The sequence below is a fragment of the Equus caballus genome, chromosome 11 (assembly GCF_041296265.1).
Source record: "Equus caballus isolate H_3958 breed thoroughbred chromosome 11, TB-T2T, whole genome shotgun sequence".
Lineage (NCBI taxonomy): Eukaryota > Metazoa > Chordata > Mammalia > Perissodactyla > Equidae > Equus > Equus caballus.
Genome location: NC_091694.1, coordinates 5,732,772 through 5,752,112, shown reverse-complemented (window position 1 = coordinate 5,752,112; position 19,341 = coordinate 5,732,772). Strand labels below are relative to the sequence as shown.

General features: G+C 43.0%; 1 protein-coding gene across 3 annotated transcripts in view; it reads right to left on the bottom strand.

Moving 5' to 3' along the window:
• UBE2O (ubiquitin conjugating enzyme E2 O) overlaps positions 1–19,341 on the bottom strand; it is a 65,023-nt gene that overhangs the window by 35,903 nt on the left and 9,779 nt on the right. The window contains exon 2 of one of the 3 annotated variants that reach the window (XM_023651970.2): positions 3,280–3,404. The exons of the other annotated variants lie outside the window; for them this stretch is intronic. Coding sequence (XP_023507738.1) covers positions 3,280–3,303 — 24 coding nt within the window. The 5' untranslated portion in view covers positions 3,304–3,404. The remainder of the gene's footprint in view (positions 1–3,279; positions 3,405–19,341) is intronic. 3 annotated transcript variants of the gene reach the window in all.

The following is a 19,341-nucleotide window of genomic DNA, read 5'->3' as shown; positions in this document are numbered from 1 at the left end:
GTTTGGCTGCCCTTTGCTATGCCTGAGGTACTCCATCCAGAGTCTCTCTGGTTCGATTTCTCCAGAGCACAAACCGCTGGCCTCTCTTGCAGGCAGAGAGGATGAATATTCTCTGGTTTGTACAAGTAGGGAGGTAACTTGGGGAGCCTAATTTCTCCCTACCCAGACTCTCAACTAATTCCTCTGCCTTTATGCCCAAACCTCACTCCTGTCTTGCGCAACACTGGTGTCTCCAAATCCTGGCTTTCTACAGTGCTTCTCCTCGGTCTCTCTGCAGGCACCAAAATTTCAGCTTCCTCTGCTCAGTCTTCACTCCCCTTCCATCTTCCAAACCCTGAAACCTTTTGTCTCTTGTCTTTTCTCCCATTCTTTGTTCTCATGAGGTTATACCTTTTAAAAATTCTCTTACTGTCATTTTGTTTCTGGAGGAAGTGGAAATAAATGAACATGTCCAATCTACCATGTTTACCTAAAGTATGTCAACCAGAGATCTTCAACCTTAATTTTGCAAAGTACTTACATACAACCATGGGACATATCTGCAGATGGAGATATGATAATAAGTCAACAAAAACAAGAAATCACAAATTCAAAAGTCAGAAATTCTGTTTTGACATTCACCTACTTAGTTTAGAGACCCGTTCATCTTTGAAGGGTTCTTCCAGCAATGCTATTCTAAGACTTGAAATGGTGGAAAGGGAAAAGAAAGTACAACTCCATTAGAAACTCCTCAGTCATCTGGAAGGGCCACCTATCTGCTCCGACAAATAGCCTTTCGTTTCAAATGTCAAAGAAATTTTAAATTCCATAGACTGCTGTGATTCAACCATGACAGTTAGAACTGATCCAGGACAAAGCTGGGCTCTGGGTGGAAGAGACTGTCAATGTTAGGTGGCAGGCGTGGGTAATCAACACTTTACACACTTAGAGAATTAAATTAGATTCTTAAATGCTAAACTAAAAACAATCACTGAGAAAGTCACAAAACATAAATAGCAGCCCATGTGCCCCTCAGCAGACAGCCTCCCTGCTTAAGGATGGAGGATCTGTGAAGCAACAGTAGCCAAGACACTCCGACAGCTCAGGGCCTCTATTACCAGGCACTGTCACACACAAGGCATCCTCTCACACATCTCAGCATAACCATGTCTTCAACTTACCAAACAGCTACAGAAATGATTGTTATCAAAGTACATTTATATCAAGCAAAAAGCTTTTCATCACCTACTATGTAAGAAATATTATAATCCATACAAGAAAGCAAAAAAATAGATGGTACAGTCTCTGCCTTTGAAAAACTTCAAGTGTCACTGGCGTACTATGCATAGTTCATGTGACTGGTATTTGAAAGCTTGCCCTACTGCCCAAGGAGCCCTAATTAGCAACCCTTTCTTATTCCAGGGTAACTGTGGAGCTCCAGATGTAAAACAACTAGAATTTTGTTCCTAGAAAGATTTAGATCTTAAAGCCCTTTCAGTTTATAAGGGTCTCAAATCCCCTAGAGCATGCTTAAATAGGAAAGGAGGTTAAATGCCAATGAAAGGCAAGACACCTGGCACAGACCCCAATGAGACAGCTAGGGCACCTTCCACAAGAGGTGGCCCACCTGCCAGACTCTAAAGGACAGAGAGAAGACCCAAATGCAGGGTCTAGCAGGCAACTCAACAAATAATCCAATTAAAAAAATGGGCAAAGGATTTATCTGAATAGACATTTTTTCAAAGAAGATAAAGTCATGCACCAAATAACGACGTTTCAGTCAACGAAGGACCACATATATGACAGTAGTCCCATGAGATGAGTATCATAGAGCCTAAGTGATATGAGGAAACGCCTAATGCAGTTCTCAGAACATATTCCCATCGTTAGTCAACACATGACCGTATACAAATGACTCAGAAGCACGTGAAAAGACACTCAACTCCGTCAGTGATTAACAAAATGCAAAATCACTTCAGACCCTCTAGGATGGCTATGACCAAAAGACTGACAGTGCCAAGTGCTGGTGAGGATGTGGAGAAAGAGGAACTCTCACGCACTGCTGGTGGGAATGTAAAATGGTGCAGCCACTCTGGGAAACAGTTTGGCAGTCGCTCAAAGGGTTAAACACAGAGTTACCATATGACCTAGAAATTCTACTCCTGGGTATAATACCCAAGAGAACTGAAAATATATGTCCACAGAGAAACTTGTACATGAATGTTCACAGCAGCATTATTCAAAATAGTCAAAAAGTGGAAACAACTCAAGTGTCCATCAACTGACAAATGGATAAACAAAATGTGGCATATCCTACAACAGAACGTGACATGGCCATCAACAGGAATGAGTACTCATGTGCTACAACATGAAGGAAGCTTGAAAATACGCTCAGTGAAGGAAGCCAGTCACAAAAGGCCACATATTAGATGTTTCCATTTATATGAAATGTGCAGAATAGGTAAACCCATAGAGACAGTGGTTAGCAGGGGCTGAGAGGAGTGGAATGCAGTGTGACTGCTAATGCTTACCATACAGGGTTTCTCTCTGGGATGATGAAACTGTTGTAAATTTAGATAAGTGATGAGTGTGTAAATCTTTGAATATGCTAAAAACCATTTGAATTATACACTTTTAATGGGTGAATTTTATGGTATGTGAATTATATCTCAATAAAACTTATTTTTTTTTAAAAAAAAGGCAAGCTAGGTTAGGCTGCAACTAGTGACTCTGACTGGCTCTAGGGTCTTGAGGAGGAAATTTTCTTGGCTGTCTCCTGAGTCATCACGTAAATCCTCTAAATCCTCTGTACTGTAGATTTTATTTTTAAGATCAAATACCAAAATCTGTCTCAACTATAACTAAATCACCAGGGAACTAAAATCAGCACTATTGACACCCTCTACCTATACTCTGAGAAATCAGACGGGTGTCCTCCTGTGGACTGTTCTTTCCTTAAGTCTTAGCGTCTTCATCCATTTGTGGCTTCCATCAACCTCAAACTCAACCACTTAGCCTCTCGGGGCCTTAGTTCCTTGACTGTAAGATAAGGGATCAAACCAAATCAACCCTTCCAGTCTCAGTATTATGGGCCTACACACACCCTAAAACCTAGTATACAGCTGATATCAACCATCTCTGGGGCTCAGTTGAAGACCCCACCTACACTGAGCACTCTGTAACTGAAAACTCCCCCATACTTTTATGTTACAAGCACAGAAGAGGAAAGCTTGATGTGTGAGGGTCTATGGGAGAAACAGAGAGGAAGGAAGCCCCAACATGTAGGAAATAAACTCCTACCTCGGGAAGCACGGTAAAGGACATAGCCACAGTCCCACTACGAGCTGTGTCATCTGAGAAATGTCTCAATGGAGCCACAGGAAAAAGACGGGGATTCTGAGCATTGATTCGGATAACGCCTCACCCTGGGGAAAGGAAACAGAGCCCATGTCACACAGCCAGTCTGCACTGGGGTTGTGGAGGGGTCCTTTTAGAGTTCAGCTTTTGCTCCTGCAGGGAATTCCAGGGGCAGCCCTGGCCTGAACCCTCCCATCCAGTGAGAAATTCCAACTGGGACAAAACGCCAAAGGTGGAGCTGAAAGGCCCTTAGGATGTTTCTGGGAATGCTTTTTCACTTAAGCTTTTTTAAAAAAGCTGTACCCTGCACCCCACAATGGTCTTTTGATTCAAATATCTTGGTAAGTCCCTCTACTCCCATCAGTGGCATCCTCTGGCTACTGAGAAAACCCTCCCCTAATGCAGGGGCTTGGGAGCAGGCACCACAGAGTAATAACCACTGACCTCTGCTATCCCTGACAGCAGGGCTGGTCTGCCCCTGAAGCGCCCCAAACTGAATCCAGCTCAACAGTCTGGGATGAAGGGCAATACTTCAGGGAGGAGAAAGAATGGAAGTGATACACAGGGATGGCACTCAGGGGCGGGACACACTAAGTCAGTTGCTTAGTGCAACAAAGCTAATAAAGAGGAAGGTAGATTCCCAGCCAGGTTTGCCTGAATCCAAAGCTGTGACCCAGCAAGTGCAGAACAGTTGTACAGGAAGCTATTTATGTGAAAAAATATATATATACACCACACACCCCCATACACATGTTAGAACATGTACAGAATATAATAGATTATATCTGTTGATAATGGCAGTCTCTGGGAGGTGGAAATGATAGGAAGGAGACAAACATCTCACTATATACTCTTTTAAACCTTTTGAATGTGGTGCCATCTGCATATAATACTAAATATACATAGGTAAGTACGCACACAGAGATTAAGTCTATGGGGCAGACAAGCTAATTAGCAATATTGCCCCCTTAGATCTGCAATCATATTTACTATGTGGGCTTCCAAACATGGTGGGAGACCGGAGCAGAGCTAAATTACTCCCCAATTAGTGGTAACTATCGGTCAGTGATATGCTGAGTGCTGCTCAAAGGCAATCTCATTCAGTTCAAACAACCATACACGATTCTGTCTACTTGTCTAGTGTGGACACTGAGCAACTGCAGGTCTACATGCCAACTCTAAGCCCCATGTCTGAGCCACCTCCTGCCTCCCCTGGCTTACTTAATGGCCCCTAGTCCAGCCTTCTGCTCAGGGAATGCATGCCTTGAGCTGAAGGCACAACAGACAGGCCTGCCTGTCCTGTAGAGTTCAGGGACACCTCCTGGCACAAGAAGGGCTTATTTCCTGGTGACAGCAGAGTACAGTCAGAAAAAAGCCCAGTCAGCTGATCTGAGTTCTTGTCCTACAGATGCTGCCAACTAGCTGGGGACTCCTGGATAAGTCACACACACAAAAAATCCCACCAGAATGCAGGGAAAATAGGCATTCTGAGATGGAAGTGTAAATGGGTACCACTTTTTGGGGATGGCAGTTTGGTAAAATGAATCAAAAGTCTTAAAAATGTATTCATATCCCTTGACCCAGTAATTCCATTTATGAATTTTCCTAAGAAACTTAAAGATGTAAACAAAGACAGAAAAAAAAAGTATAAGATGTTAGTCCCAGAGTGACGTCAGCATCACGGCGCAGTGAGCTCTTCCCTTGGACTGTCCCCTCTAAGATACAACCAAAAGGACATTCATACATCAACAGAGGACACATACATGTCATAAAAGACGTCTGGGAGACCCACGCAGCCACACACCTGAAGGGAGTGGTGGGGCTGGATCCTCCAGAGGAAGTGAAAGCTGATCCACAGGAGCTCTGTGGAGAGAGACGGGCCGCAGCAGTGGGAAGTGCGCAGGTGAAAAGGGCGCCCCATCCCTGCCCGGCACTCCAGCCCCAGAATTGTCCAGAGCACAGTGCAGTGAGTATGGTAGTGACAGCAGGGAAAGAGCACAGGTGAGGAGAGGTTCCCCATCCCCACTCGTCACCCCAGCCCCAGAGCCATCTGCAGCACAGGGCGGAGAGAGCAGCAGTGGTGGTGGGGAAAGCACATAGGTGAGGGAGGTGCCCTGTCCCTGCCCGGCACTCCAGCCCCAGGATCGCCCTGAGCAAGGTGCAGAGAGTGCAGCAGCAGTGGTGGCAGGGAAAGTGCGCAGCCCCAGAGTTGTCCAGAGCACGGTATGGAAGAGTGTGGCAGCTGCTGAGTGGAAAGTATGCACGTGAGAGGGGTGCCCTGCCCCCACCTGGTACTCCAGCCCCAGAATCGTCCAGAGCATGGCCTAGAGAGTGTGGCAGCATGGAGGGGAAAGTGCGCAGGTGAGAGAGGTGACCCACCCCTGCCCAGTACTCCAGCCTCAGAATCGTCTGGTGCACGGTACGGAGAGATTGGCAGTAGCGGCTGGGAAAGGGAAAGTGCACAGTCCTGCAATCGCCCAGAGCTCTGTAGAGACAAAAGCAGGGGCTGGGGGAAGCACTGGGGAAGAAGCACCCCTGCCCAGTGCTCCAGAACTGCCACTGATCAGTCACTCAGAGAGAAAAGCAGTCAGTGGCTAGAGCTGGGGAGCCCCTGCTCATGCCAGGCCCAGAATACGCAGTGCTTGATCCCCATCCTGTGGTGGTATGTGGCAGCTGTGAACAGATAAGAGCACCATGAGGAAGCAAAAATCTACTCCATCAAGTAGTATGAGCAGGTATATTAAAGCTCCAGACCAGAAGGAAAGTGACAAGTACCTAGAAACCAACCCTGAAGGCACAGAAATCCATAACCAAAAGAACAAAGAATTCAAAACAGCTATCATAAAAAAACTCAACGAGTTACAAGAAAACACAGAAAGACAAATTAACAAATTCAGGAGCTTCTTCACAAAGGAGATTGAAACCATAAAGAAAAACCAATCGGAACTGTTGGAGATGAAAACCACAATGGATGAAATAAAGCAAAATCTGGATTCCCTAAACAATAGAGCTGACAATATGGAGGAGAGAATCAGCCAGTTAGAGGCTAGCTTTATAGAAATGCTTCAGAGGGAGAAGAGAGAACTAAGACTAAAAAGAAATGAAGAAACTCTTAGAGAAATGTCTGACTCAATTAGGAAATACAACATAAGGATTACAGGTATTCCAGAGGGGGAAGAGAAGGAGAATGGAGCAGAAAGCCTGTTCAAAGAAATAATAGCTGAGGACCTCCCAAACCCGGGGAGGGAGCTGGAAAGCCATGTGAAGAGGCCTCCAGATCTCCTAACTTTATCACTGTAAAAAGACCCACTCCAAGGCATATAGTAGTGAAGCCGGCAAAAGTAAAGGATAAAGAAAATATACTAAGGGCAGCAAGGCAGGCCTATCAGGCCTTCAGCGGATTTCTCAGCAGTAACCTCACAGGCTAGGAGAGAGTGGAATGATATATTCAAAATCCTGAAAGACAAAAACTTTCAGCCAAGAATACTCTATCCAGCGAAAATCTCCTTCAGATATGATGGAGAAATAAAAACTTTCCCAGATAAACAAAAGCTAAGGGAGTTCACTGCCACAAGAACTCCCTACAAGAAATCCTCAAGAAGGCCCTCATATGTGGGAAAAAAATAGGAAAGGGGCCACAAAGCCCTGAGCAAGCAGATGAATAGGTAGGCAACAATCAGAAAACTGCAGCTCTCTATCAGATCAGGTTAGTGAACACTTAACTTGAACATCAAACATAAAGAAAAGGAAAACATCAAAACAAAAATGATCTCATCATTTTAACCACAAACTCACAACACAAGATGGGAAAAGATATGACAAAAATAACTTAGAAGGGGAAGAGGAATGGGATGGAATCAGTATAGTCTAAGAAAATAAGAGGCAAGCAGAAAATGGACTCTCTCAACTATGAGATTTTTTATACAAACCTAAGGGTAACCATTAAACAAATAATTAGAACAGAAACATTTATGATAAACAAAGAGAAGAAAACCAACAGAGAAAACTACCTAATCAAATTGGCAGTCTGAAATACATGGGACAAGAAACAAAGAAAATGCAGAAGAACCAGGAAATGTGTGATAAGATGGCAGTATTAAGCCCTCACATATCAGTAATCACTCTAAATGTAAATGGATTGAACTCTCCAATCAAAAGACACAGAGTGGCAGGACAGATTAAAGAACAAGACCCAACAATATGCTGCCTCCAGGAAACACATCTCAACTCTAGAGATAAACACAGGCTCAGAGTGAATGGATGGAAGACAATACTCCAACCTAATGGCAAACAAAAGAAAGCAGGTGTTGCCACACTTATATCAGACAAAGTAGACTTCAAGATAAAACTGGTAAAGAGAGACACAGAGGGGCAGTATATATAACGATAAAAGGGAGACTCCACCAAGAAGATAGAACACTTATAAGTGTTATAAGTCCCAGTACAGGAGCACCAAAGTAGATAAAGCAACTATTAATAAATCTAAAAGGAGATATCAACAACAACACAGTAAGAGTAGGGGACCTCAACACCCCACTTATCAATGGATAGATCACCCCGACAAAAAGTCAACAAGGAGATAGTGGACTTAAACAAAAAACTAGACCAGATGAACTTAACAGATATATATAGAGCACCCCATCCCCAAACAGCAGAATATACATTCTTCTTAAGCATACATGGAACAGTCTCAAGGACAGACCATATATAGAGAAACAAGGCAAACCTCAATAAATTTAAGAAGATTTAAATCATACCTACTATCTTTTCTGACCATAATACCATGAAACTAAAAATCAACTACAAGAAAAAAGCTGGGAAAGAAACAAAAATGTGGAGACTCAACAACATGATACTGAATAACCAATGGGTTGTCGAAGAAATAAAGGGAGAAATCAAAAAATATTTGGAGACAAATGAGAATCAAAACACACTATACCAACTCTTATGGGATGCAGCAAAAGTGGTCATAAGAGGGAAATTTATAGCAATACAGGCCCACATTAACAAGAAAAAGCTCAAATAAACGATCTTAAACTACACCTGACAGAATTAGAAAAATAAGAACAAAGCTCAAACTCAGCAGAAGGAAGGAAACAATAAAAATTAGAGCAGAAATAAATGAAATAGAAACAAAAAAGACTGTAAAAAGGATCAATGAAACAGGGAGCTGGTTCTTCGAGAGGATAAACAAAATTGACAAACTCTTAGCCAGACTCACTAAGAAAAAAAGAGAGAAGGCTCAAATAAATAAAATTAGAATGAAAGAGGAGAAATTATAATACCACAGAAATACAAAAGATTACAAGAGTATTATGAAAAACTATATGCCAACAAACCAGATAACCTAAAATAAATGGATAAATTCTTAGACTCTTACAACCTCCCAAAACTGAATCAAGAAGAAACAGAGAATCTGAATAGACCAATCACAAGTAGAGATTGAAACAGTAATCAAAAACCTCCCCCAAAATAAAAGTCCAGGACCAGACGGCTTCTCTGGAGAATTCTATCAAACATTCAAAGACAATTTATTACCTATTCTTCTCAAACTATTCCATAAAATTGAGGAAGACAGAAATATTCCTAACACATTCTACAAGGCCAATATCACCCTGATCCCAAAACCAGACAAGGACAACACAAAGAAGGAAAATTATAAGCCAATATCGCTGATGAACATAGATGCAAAAACCCTCAACAAAATATTGGCAAACCAAATACAGCAATACATTAAAAAGATCATACACCATGATCAAGTGGGATTCATACCAGGGACACAGGGATGGTTCAACATCTGCAAATCAGTCATGTGATACACCATATTAACAAAAGGAGGAACAAAAACCACATGAGCATCTCCATAGATAGAGAAAGCATTTGGCAAGATCCAACATCCCTTCATGATAAAAACTCTTAATAAAATGGGTATGGAAGGAAAATACCTCAACTTAATAAAGGCCATATATGACAAACCCCCTGCCAACATCATACTCAATAGGGAAAAACTGAAAGAGATCCCACTGAGAACAGGAACAAGACAAGGGTGCCCACTCCACTCTTATTCAATATAGTACTAGAGGTTTTGGCCAGAGAAGTTAGGCAGGAAAAAGAAATAAAAGGAATCCAAATAGGCACTAAAGAAGTGAAACTCTCGCTCTTTGCAGATGATATAATTTTATATATAGAAAATCTGAAAGAATCCATTGGAAAACTATTAGAAACAATCAACAACTACAACAAAGTTGCAAGATACAAAGTCAATGGACAAAAATCAGTGGCATTTCTATACTCTAATAACGAACTGACAGAACAAGAACTCAAGAATACAACCCCATTTACAATTGCAACACAAAGAATAAAATATCTAGGAATAAATTTAACCAAGGAGGTGAAAGATCTATACAAGAAAAACTGTAAGACATTACTGAAAGAAACCAATGACATGAAGAGATGGAAAGATATTCCATGTACATGGATCGGAAGAATAAACATAGTTAAAATGTCCGTACTACCTAAAGCAATCTACAGATTCAATGAAATCCCAATCAGAATCCCAATGATATTCTCCACAGAAATAGAATAAAGAATCTTAAAATTCATATGGGGCAACAAAAGACCCCAAATAGCCAAAGCAATCCTGCCAAACAAAAACAGAGCTGGTGGCATCGCAACCCCTGACTTCAAAACCTATTACAATGCTATAGTAATCAAAACGGCATGGTACTAGTACAAAAACAGGCACACAGACCAATGGAGCAGAATTGAAAGCTCAGAAATAAAACCACACATCTACGGGCAGCTAATCTTCAACAAAGGAGCCAAGAACATAAAATGGAGAAAGGAAAGCCACTTCAATAAATGGTGCTGGAAAAACTGGACAGCCACATGTAAAAGAATGAAAGTAAATCATCTTTCTCCATAAACAAAAATAAACTCAAAATGGATCAAAGACTTGAAGGTAAGACCTGAAACTATAAAACTTCTGGAAGAAAATACAGGCAGTACTCTCTGACATCAGCATTAAAAGGATCTTTACAAATACAATGTCCACTCAGACAAGGGAAACAAAAGAAAAAATAAACAAGTGAGACTTCAACAGACTAAAGAGCTTCTGGAAGGCAAAGGAAACCAAGATCAAAATGAAAAAACAACCCACCAACTGGGAGAAAATATTTGCAAATCATATGTCAATAAAGGGTTAATCTCAAAAATATATAAAGAGCTCACAGAACTGAACTACAAAAAAATAAACAGCCCGATCAAAAAGTGGGCAGAGAATATGAATAGACATTTTCCAAAGAAGATATACAGATGGCCAATATGTACACAAAAAGATGCTCAACGTCGGGGCTGGCCCCGTGGCCGAGTGGTTAAGTTCGCGCGCTCCGCTGCAGGCGGCCCAGTGTTTCGTTGGTTCGAATCCTGGGCACGGACATGGCACTGCTCATCAAACCACGCTGAGGCAGCGTCCCACATGCCACAACTAAAAGGACCCACAACGAAGAATATACAACTATGTACCGGGGGGCTTTGGGGAGAAAAAGGAAAAAATAAAATCTTTAAAAAAAAAAAAAAAGATGCTCAACGTCACTAATCATCAGGGAGATGCAAATCAAAAGTACACTTAGATATCATCTTACACCCATTAGAATGGCTATAATCACCAAGACAAAAAATAAGAAACGGTGGAGAGGTTGTGGAGAAAAGGGAACCCTCATCCACTGCTGGTGGGAATGCAAACTGGTGCAGCCACTTTGGAAAACAGTATGGAGATTCCTCAAAAAATTAAAAACAGAATTACCATATGACCCAGCTATCCCACTACTGGGTATTTATCCAAAGAACTTGAAATCAACAATACAAAGAGACTTGTGCACCCCTATGTTCACTGCAGCATTATTCACAACAGCCAAGATGTGGAAACACCCCAGGTGCCCAGCGACTGATGATTGGATAAAGAAGATGTGCTGTATATATACAATGGAATACTACTCAGCTATAAAGAAGATAGAAGTGTCCCATTCGCAACCACATGGATGGACCTTGAGGGCATCATGTTAAGCAAAGGAAGCCAGACAGAGAAAGACAAACACTGTATAATTTCACTGATATGTGAAATATAAACAAACTTATGGACAAAGAGAACAATTTAGTGGTCACCAGGGGGAAGGGAAGGGGGGGAGAGTGGGCACAGGGGGTGCAGGGGCACATTTACCTGGTGTTTGACAAACATTAATGTATAACTGAAATTTCACAATGTTATAAACTATTTAGACCACAATAAAAAAGTTAAAAAAAAAAAAGATGTTAGTCCCATTATTTAAAACTGTGATAACCTGGAAACAATTTATCTGGTCAAAAGAGGAGACTGGTTCAAGAAAGTCAGGTTAGTCCACCTGATGGAATTATGTGTGTTCATTAAAAATCACGCTGTCAAAAATCTTTTTTGAAACAGGAAGAAAACGTTACAACACAGCAACACCTCCACCTATGAGCATTCAACTTATTATGAACACTGTAGACAGGACCAAAGCCATGTTCCAAAAAAACAGCAGTCCTAGTTGGCCTTTCTGATTGGCCTGTACTTAGTCTGCGTGTGCTTCACAAACATTAACCCTGTCACATCTGAGAGGAGTGAAGGCAGTGGGCACTAAAGTTGCTGATAAGGGAAGGAATTTTACTAGGAAGGACCCCAAAGAACAGAGGACAACAGAGAGAAAGCAGAAAGAGCAGGATGAAGACTTCAAGAGTACACGGGATGAGCTGATCAACCGCAGAAATGATCCTGAAGGGCTGAGTCTATCTCTGTGACGTGGTGACAGTGGTGTACCTGTGCAAGGGAGAGTAAAGTGACAGCCAACGTGCAAGGACTGAGCACCACCTGAGCCTGAAGTCCAATGCTAGTCAAGCAGAAGCCTAGGAATCGAGACCCTAAAGCCGAAGCAAAGTGAAAGTGGCAAAGAAGTCTTTGTTATTGGTGTTCTTTGCTTTCAAAATACAACCCAGGAATGACTGCTTAGGTTCCAGCCCATGAGAATAGGTGTAACATCAAAGTCAGGGAAGATGTCAAGCAGCTCCTAAGGAGTTTCCCAGGACACCCACAAAGTTTGTCAAGGAGGGGTCACCTGCACAACAAAAAATCTGACAGGTTTTGCATGCACATGATAGTCTGTCATGGGAAAGATGCCTTCTAGAACACTGATCAACAAAGAGAAGACTGTGTCCAGATTTAAGCTGCCAGTACTCAGAGGAAATACACATGGGTACCACATACCTGAACCTCTCTTGGACACTGGTGAAGAGTCTTTTGAACCCAACCTCTTTCGAAGCTGGTTGGGGTGAGGGAGATGGTTACAGTTAGCACAGTAAGTATTTTTGTAAAGAGAAATATTTACATGCTCACAAAAGACTAGAATAACCATCCACTGAAATAATAAAAAAGTTATACCTGAGTGGTGGAATTATAGATGATTTTTTTTTTTTAAATAAACGAAGGCTTTTTTTTTTCCCTGAAGAAGAGTCACCCTGAGCTACCATCTGTTGCCAATCTCCCTCTTTTTTTATGTGAGCCACCACCACAGCAAGGCCACTGATAGAAGAGTGGTGTGGTTCCATACCCAGGAACCAAACCCAGTCCACTAGAGTGGAGGGTGCCGAACTTTACCCACCAGGCCATCAGGGCTGGCCCATAGATGACTTTTTAAACCTATTTTTTGTATGTTCTTAAATTTTTTGTATTAACCATGTATAAGCAACTTAACATAACTTGCAATCAGAAAAAAAGCTACAAATATAAGACAAATAAAAGAATAATCCCACCAGTTTTTCTTCAGTGTTGGGAGCATCAGAGACTGAACAGCAGGCCATTAAGCCTGAGGACTTTCCCCACTTCCCTGACTCTTGGGCCCTGCACCCACACCCCCTCCCTCACTCTGCATTCACCTCTTCACCCAATGCCACCGTGGCTGCCAGCCACACCCCTCTACTCGGAGTGCTCTCCACAGCCACACATCACTTGTGGACTGTCTCTTTTTAGAGAGCATCTTGCTTGACCCTTCTCTCTGGCATCAAAAGCTGCTGAACAAAATTCTTCAGAATAATAATTCTTAGAGCAGAGGATGAAGAGTGAATTAGATAAAAAGAAAGAAAGAGATCAATTACAAGGCTTTCCCCAACATTCAAAAGGCAGTTATGCTAAACGCAACGTAGTATCATGGACTGGATCCTGGAACAGAAAAACGACATTAGTGGAAAACTAACCCAAATAAAAGTACGTAGTATAGTTAACAGTGTGGAAACAAAGTTAATTTCTTGCTTTTGACAAATACACCGTGTTATTTAAAATGTTAACATTAGGGGAAGCTGGGTGAGGATACACTGGAAACTCTATGTAAGATCTTTGCAACTTTTCTGTAAATTTAAAAAGTGTTTATTGCGGCCAGCCCCATGGCCAAGTGATTAAATTCGCACGCTCCGCTTTGGCGGCCCAGGGTTTTGGGGGTTTGGCTCCTGGGTGCAGACATGGCACCACTCATCAGGCCACAGTGAGGCGGCGTCCCACATAGAGCAACTAGAAGGACCTACAACTAGAATATACACCTATGTACTGGGGGGCTTGGGGAGAAGAAGAAGGAAAAGAAAAAAAAAGAAGATTGGCAACAGTTGCCAGCTTAAGTATCAATCTTTCAAAAAAAAAAAGTGTTTACTTTAAAAATGCAATTATAAGGGCATGAAACAGGTCAAACAATAAGAATAAAAGAGAGATGGAGGACAGATTAACCACACATTTCCAAGACAGGTATCTCTCTTCACTTGGATGATTCCAGGCATCTAAGACACAGTGTGTCCAAAACTGAGAGAGTCCTCAACATTTCTCTGTCCACGCCGCCGTTACTGACAGGACTACCATCCGGTTACGCACTCAAGCGGCCCGAGTCGCTGCCAGGAGCCCCTCTCACTCTCTGTACATTGGGGACCATGTATCTACAGTGAACGCCTATTACTTTTATGAAACGGTATTGTTTAATGGGGACAGAGTTTCAGTTTGGGAAGATGAAAAAGTTCTGGAGACTGATGGTGGTGATGGTTACACTGCAATACTAAACGCCACTGAACTGCACACTTAAAATGATAAATTTTGTGTTATATATATTTTACCACCATACAAAAGATGTTTTTTTTACTCCCTCCTGATCATCTGAAAGCCCCGGGCATGCCGACACCCACGGTTCCAGCCCTGTCAGCATTATATACACTTTACTTTTTACCCCCAAATGCCCTGCAGGGCTTAGTGCCCACCACCCTGTCAGAGAAACCTTCCCCAACCACTCCCTCTACCTCTAGAGCCCCACCACTCTAATTAAAGCTTTATTACTGCTCGCTCACATTCAACAGAGTCCTAATTTTACTCGGGAGTTGGGTTCCAAGGTCAAAGAGCATCGTCAATGTGACCCTAGAAAGATCCCTTAAAACTATCACTAAGTCCAACACAGCAGTTTTCCCTCTGGCATTGGAGCAGGTTGCTGCTTCATCCACTGAATACCGAATAAGTTGCTGGCTCACACTTAGGGGCCATTTTGTATGAAAAATCAGTACTTTCAACACTCTGCACCACGCATATATTTGTGATGTCATGAAAATTAAATGCACAAAAGATACAACTCACCTGCATTGTAAAAGCCTCCCAACTGGTTTCCAGGTTTCCCAGCCCCCCCTCCCCTCCCCACCCCTGTCCTAATCCATTTTGTTGAAATGCTGCCAGATCATTGACTGCAAACTCTGAAGTGGCTCCTCATTATATATACATATGTAAAAAAATCCAAACTCCTGAGTCTCTCATTCAAAGACCTTTATACCACGTAGCAAGTATGACATAAAGTCTTTGAGGGGCAACTGCCCGGGTTTAATCCAAGCTCTTCTACTTGCTACGTGACCCTGGGCAGCCTCAGACCCTCCCTCATCCGTAAAATACATAAAATACTAACACCTACTTCACAGAGTTCAGCCAGTGAGGCTTAAAGGAGCTAACGCATAAAAAGTGTTTACAATAGCGCCTACAACACAGCAGGCGCACAATAAATGTTGATTGTTATTATTTGCAATCAGACCCCACCTAACCTGCTGGCACTCTCTCTCAGCCCTTCTCCTTACACCCCATCTCTAGCTCAGCAGGTCTCAAAACATGGTCCAGGGATTCCTGAGACCTTTTCAGGGAATCCCAAAGTAAAAACTTTTTCATAATACTATTAAGATGTTATTTGCCTTTTTCTCTCTCATCCTCTCACAAGACTACAGTGGAATTTTCCAGAGGTTCCATCATGAGCGATTACGTCATTGGTCTCTTGGCTAACAGAATGGGTGCCTGGGTATTTTTGACTTCTAAATTTTGTTTTAATTTCTTTTTTTTTTCTTCTTCTTCCCAAAGCCCCCCAATACACAACTGTATACTCTGGTTGCAGGTCCTTCTGGTTGTGCTATGTGGGACGCCACCTCAGCATGGCCTGATGAGCAGTGCTAGGTCTGTGCCCAGGATCCAAACCGGCGAAACTCTGGGGCGCCAAAGCAGAGCACGCGATCTTAACCACTCAGCCACGGGGCCAGCCCGTTTTAATTTATCTGGTAAATATTGATATAACCCATATAAATAAAACCTCATTGGGGTACTCAATGATTTTTAAGCTTAAAGGAGTTCTAAGGCCAAGTGAACTATTTCTCACAAATGTCGCGCAAACTCCCCGCCTGTACTGTCTATTCATATTGCTCTTCCTGCTTAGGATACTCTTCCCTCACACCACTGCTGTTCCAAATTCTTCTTAACGTTGCAGGCGCTATGCTAGCTCAAAAGCTACCTCCGTGAAAGCTTTTCCTAACGCTCGCCCACCAAACCCCTTCAGAATTTTAACTGTGCCCTTGAGATAGAACTTAGCACATTCTATGTGTGTTCATTCATTCACTGAACAAATACCACTGAGCACCTCCTTTGAGCCAGTCACTGTTCTAGGCACTGAGAGCAGTGAATGAGACATTTCTGTCCTCTTACCTTCTGGGCGAGGAGACAACAAACATGGAAATGAAGTAATGAAACCTCAGCTGACGCTGGGTGCTATGAAGAAAATGAAGCTGAGTAAGGCATTAGAGGGATGTTTTTCTTTCTACGAGACCAAGTTTCTGGAGCAGCCCTATCCAATACAGTAGCCACTACAGAAAGAAGAATGTAAAACAGTCCATTAATTTTTATATTGATTACATGTTGATATGATATTTTGGGTACAGTGGGTTAAGTAAAATATATTAAAATTAATTTCACTTGTTTCTATTTACTTTTTCAAAAGAGGCTTCTATGAAGTTTAAAATTACAGATGTGGCTCACATTCTATTTCCACTGGTCAGGACTCTTCTAGAGCAGAGGTCGGCAAACTATGGCCTGCAGGCCAAATCCAGCCTGCTGCATGTTTTTTTAAATAAAACTGTATTGGAACACAGCCACGCCCATTCGTTGGCTTGTCTCAATGCTTTCACACTACAACGGCAAAGGTGAGTAGTAGTGAAGGAGACAGTACAGCCTGCTAAGCCTAAAATGTTTACCATCTGGTCCTTTCCAGAAACTCTGCTGGTCCCTGATCTAGGGAACAGGGCCTGTCAGGGGAGGGGAATGTCTCTGTATTCCCACAGCACCCAGCTGGCCGCAGGGGGCAGCTGTGTAGCCAGTGAAAAGAGCCTGTGCTTTGGCAGCACGTACAGTCAGCCTCGGGCCCCTCACGAGCTGCGTGGCCTGGGTGAGCTACAGGCATTCTCTAGGTTTTAGTCTCTCCCTCTCTAAAATGGGACAGCAGCCACTTTAGGGAAAGAGTAAGATGACACATGTAAAGCATGTGTTACACCGGCTGGCACACAGCAGGAATCCACTGATTCTGGCCGGATAAAAGATAGCAATTTCAATCATTTTCCTCTTGGACTGGTTGCATTATATTCATAACAACTATCATATTTACATCCTAAAAAGAAATGAAATCTGATTAAATGTCTTAGCAACGAGGGTGTATTAATATCGTTCCACAGGCAGTGGAGGAGGGGCAAGAACGCAGGTCTTCCAGGCACTAAGGCTTTCCCAACACTAACACTATGACCTGAAAGCACTGCCTGGTCATCAGGGGCACTTAATCAACTTCCCTGCCCTCCTGTGGCCCATCTTTTGACAACTTCTGGCATTAACACTGCTAACTAGAAGACTAAGCAGAAGGGAGACAAAAACCTCAAAGCAGTTACATACTTAAAACTTGGGGAGGGGGATACAAACTGAACCTACTGTCATCAACAAGGCTTCTGAAGGACCCATTCATCAGTCCAACTCCAAGGGGAGTCCCAACCAGCAGAATCAGCATCACAGGGAGCATAGTAGACATGAAGATTCTTGGGCCCTCCCTAGCCTGACTGTTTCAGAAGAATCTGTATCAACAAGGTGACTGCATGCACTTTAGCCTTTGAGAAGTGCTGGTTTAAACTTCATTTATCCATGCTCTACACCCTCCCCCGCTGATAATCAGGGGTGGTTATATCCATTTTTAATAGACAGCACCTATCTCCTTCAAAGTAAGAGGACTTGGCATAAGCACTGCGACTTCAGGCTGCACTAAGACTCCCCCAGGGTGCTGAGGCAGGCAGAGCACAAAGCCCAAGCTGTGTTCCTGGTTAATCTGCAGTCAGGCTGGCGTTCTTTTTCCAACAGAGGAGTCTCATACTGAAAAACTCAACCATTTAAGGGGAGGACTGCATGCTGATCACCATTCAAGAAACTCACACACGGGAATGCAGGTTTGCCAGGTGCTTTCAGCTGGGTTATTACAGCTGCTCCTCATGACAGTACATTATCCCGATTTGATAAGCTGAGAAACTGAGGCTTGGAGAGGGTGGGTGCTTCCACCAAGGTCTTGAGGTTACTACGGGTGCTAAAACTCAGGTGTCTTCTGAATGTTAGACTGTTGCTTTCTTCAGATCGCTAAGAGCCACAGTGCCAAGGACGTGAAGGAAACCTGCGGTGGCACCAACCAGGAAGACTTCTCACTGGCTTCAAAAGACACAGCCTCTCAGTTCTCACCCCAGCCCATGCTCCTGGGGAGCCTGTGGCCAGGAAAATGTCTCAATTTCTGCTGGATATTAACAATAACATTTCAACCATAGGTGACACCAGCTCTGGCCAGCTCAGTCCAGCCCACTGTGCCCGTACTCTGCCTGGGGAGCTTCGTGATGGAGGCTGCTAAAATAACACCCTATAATAGAGTGTAGTTAATTGATCTGCTCTTCCTAGTATTAGGATGCCCACATGTCTCAGTCCTGGAGAAATTTTCATAGAGTTCTCAAAAGAGCCCAGCTTGGGCAATAAATTACATGGTCAAGATACTTAGCACCCTAAGTGGGGGGTGTCAGCTGGCAACGGGCCCACACAGCTCTAGCACGGACCATGAAGCATCTGGAAAAAGGCTAAGAACACTCTGTAGGTAAGTGGGAAAGATGTGGTCATTCACTCAAATGCTTCCAATGAATCTACATGTGAGCCATTCAGAATATAAACTTTCACAGAAAGTCCTGTTTCTCAAGAAGCTTCTGATCCAGCGAGAGAGAATCTGAGTGTGTCAGCTAAGTGCCATAGGGTGTTAGAGGCAGGAATGAGCTCAAGTAAACTCGGGAAACAGTCTGATTAGCTGGAGTCAACTGAAGAGGCAGGAGATTAAGCGTGAAACATAGGTGAGGAGCCTTGAATGACAAGCTGAGGCATGACAAGAGGCTGAGTCCTGACACCATCCAGTCATCTGGGAGGTCAGCCTGCAGTGCTGTCTGCCGGGCTGAAGGAGGGTCTGGAGGCAGGAAGACCAGTAGAGATGAGTCCAGGCATGAGGCAACCAGAGAACAAGCCATTGTTGTAGAAAGGAAATGCGAAGGATACAAGAGGCATTTTGATGAAAGATTTGATGACAAATTAGAATGGGGGTCTGACACCAAAAGCAC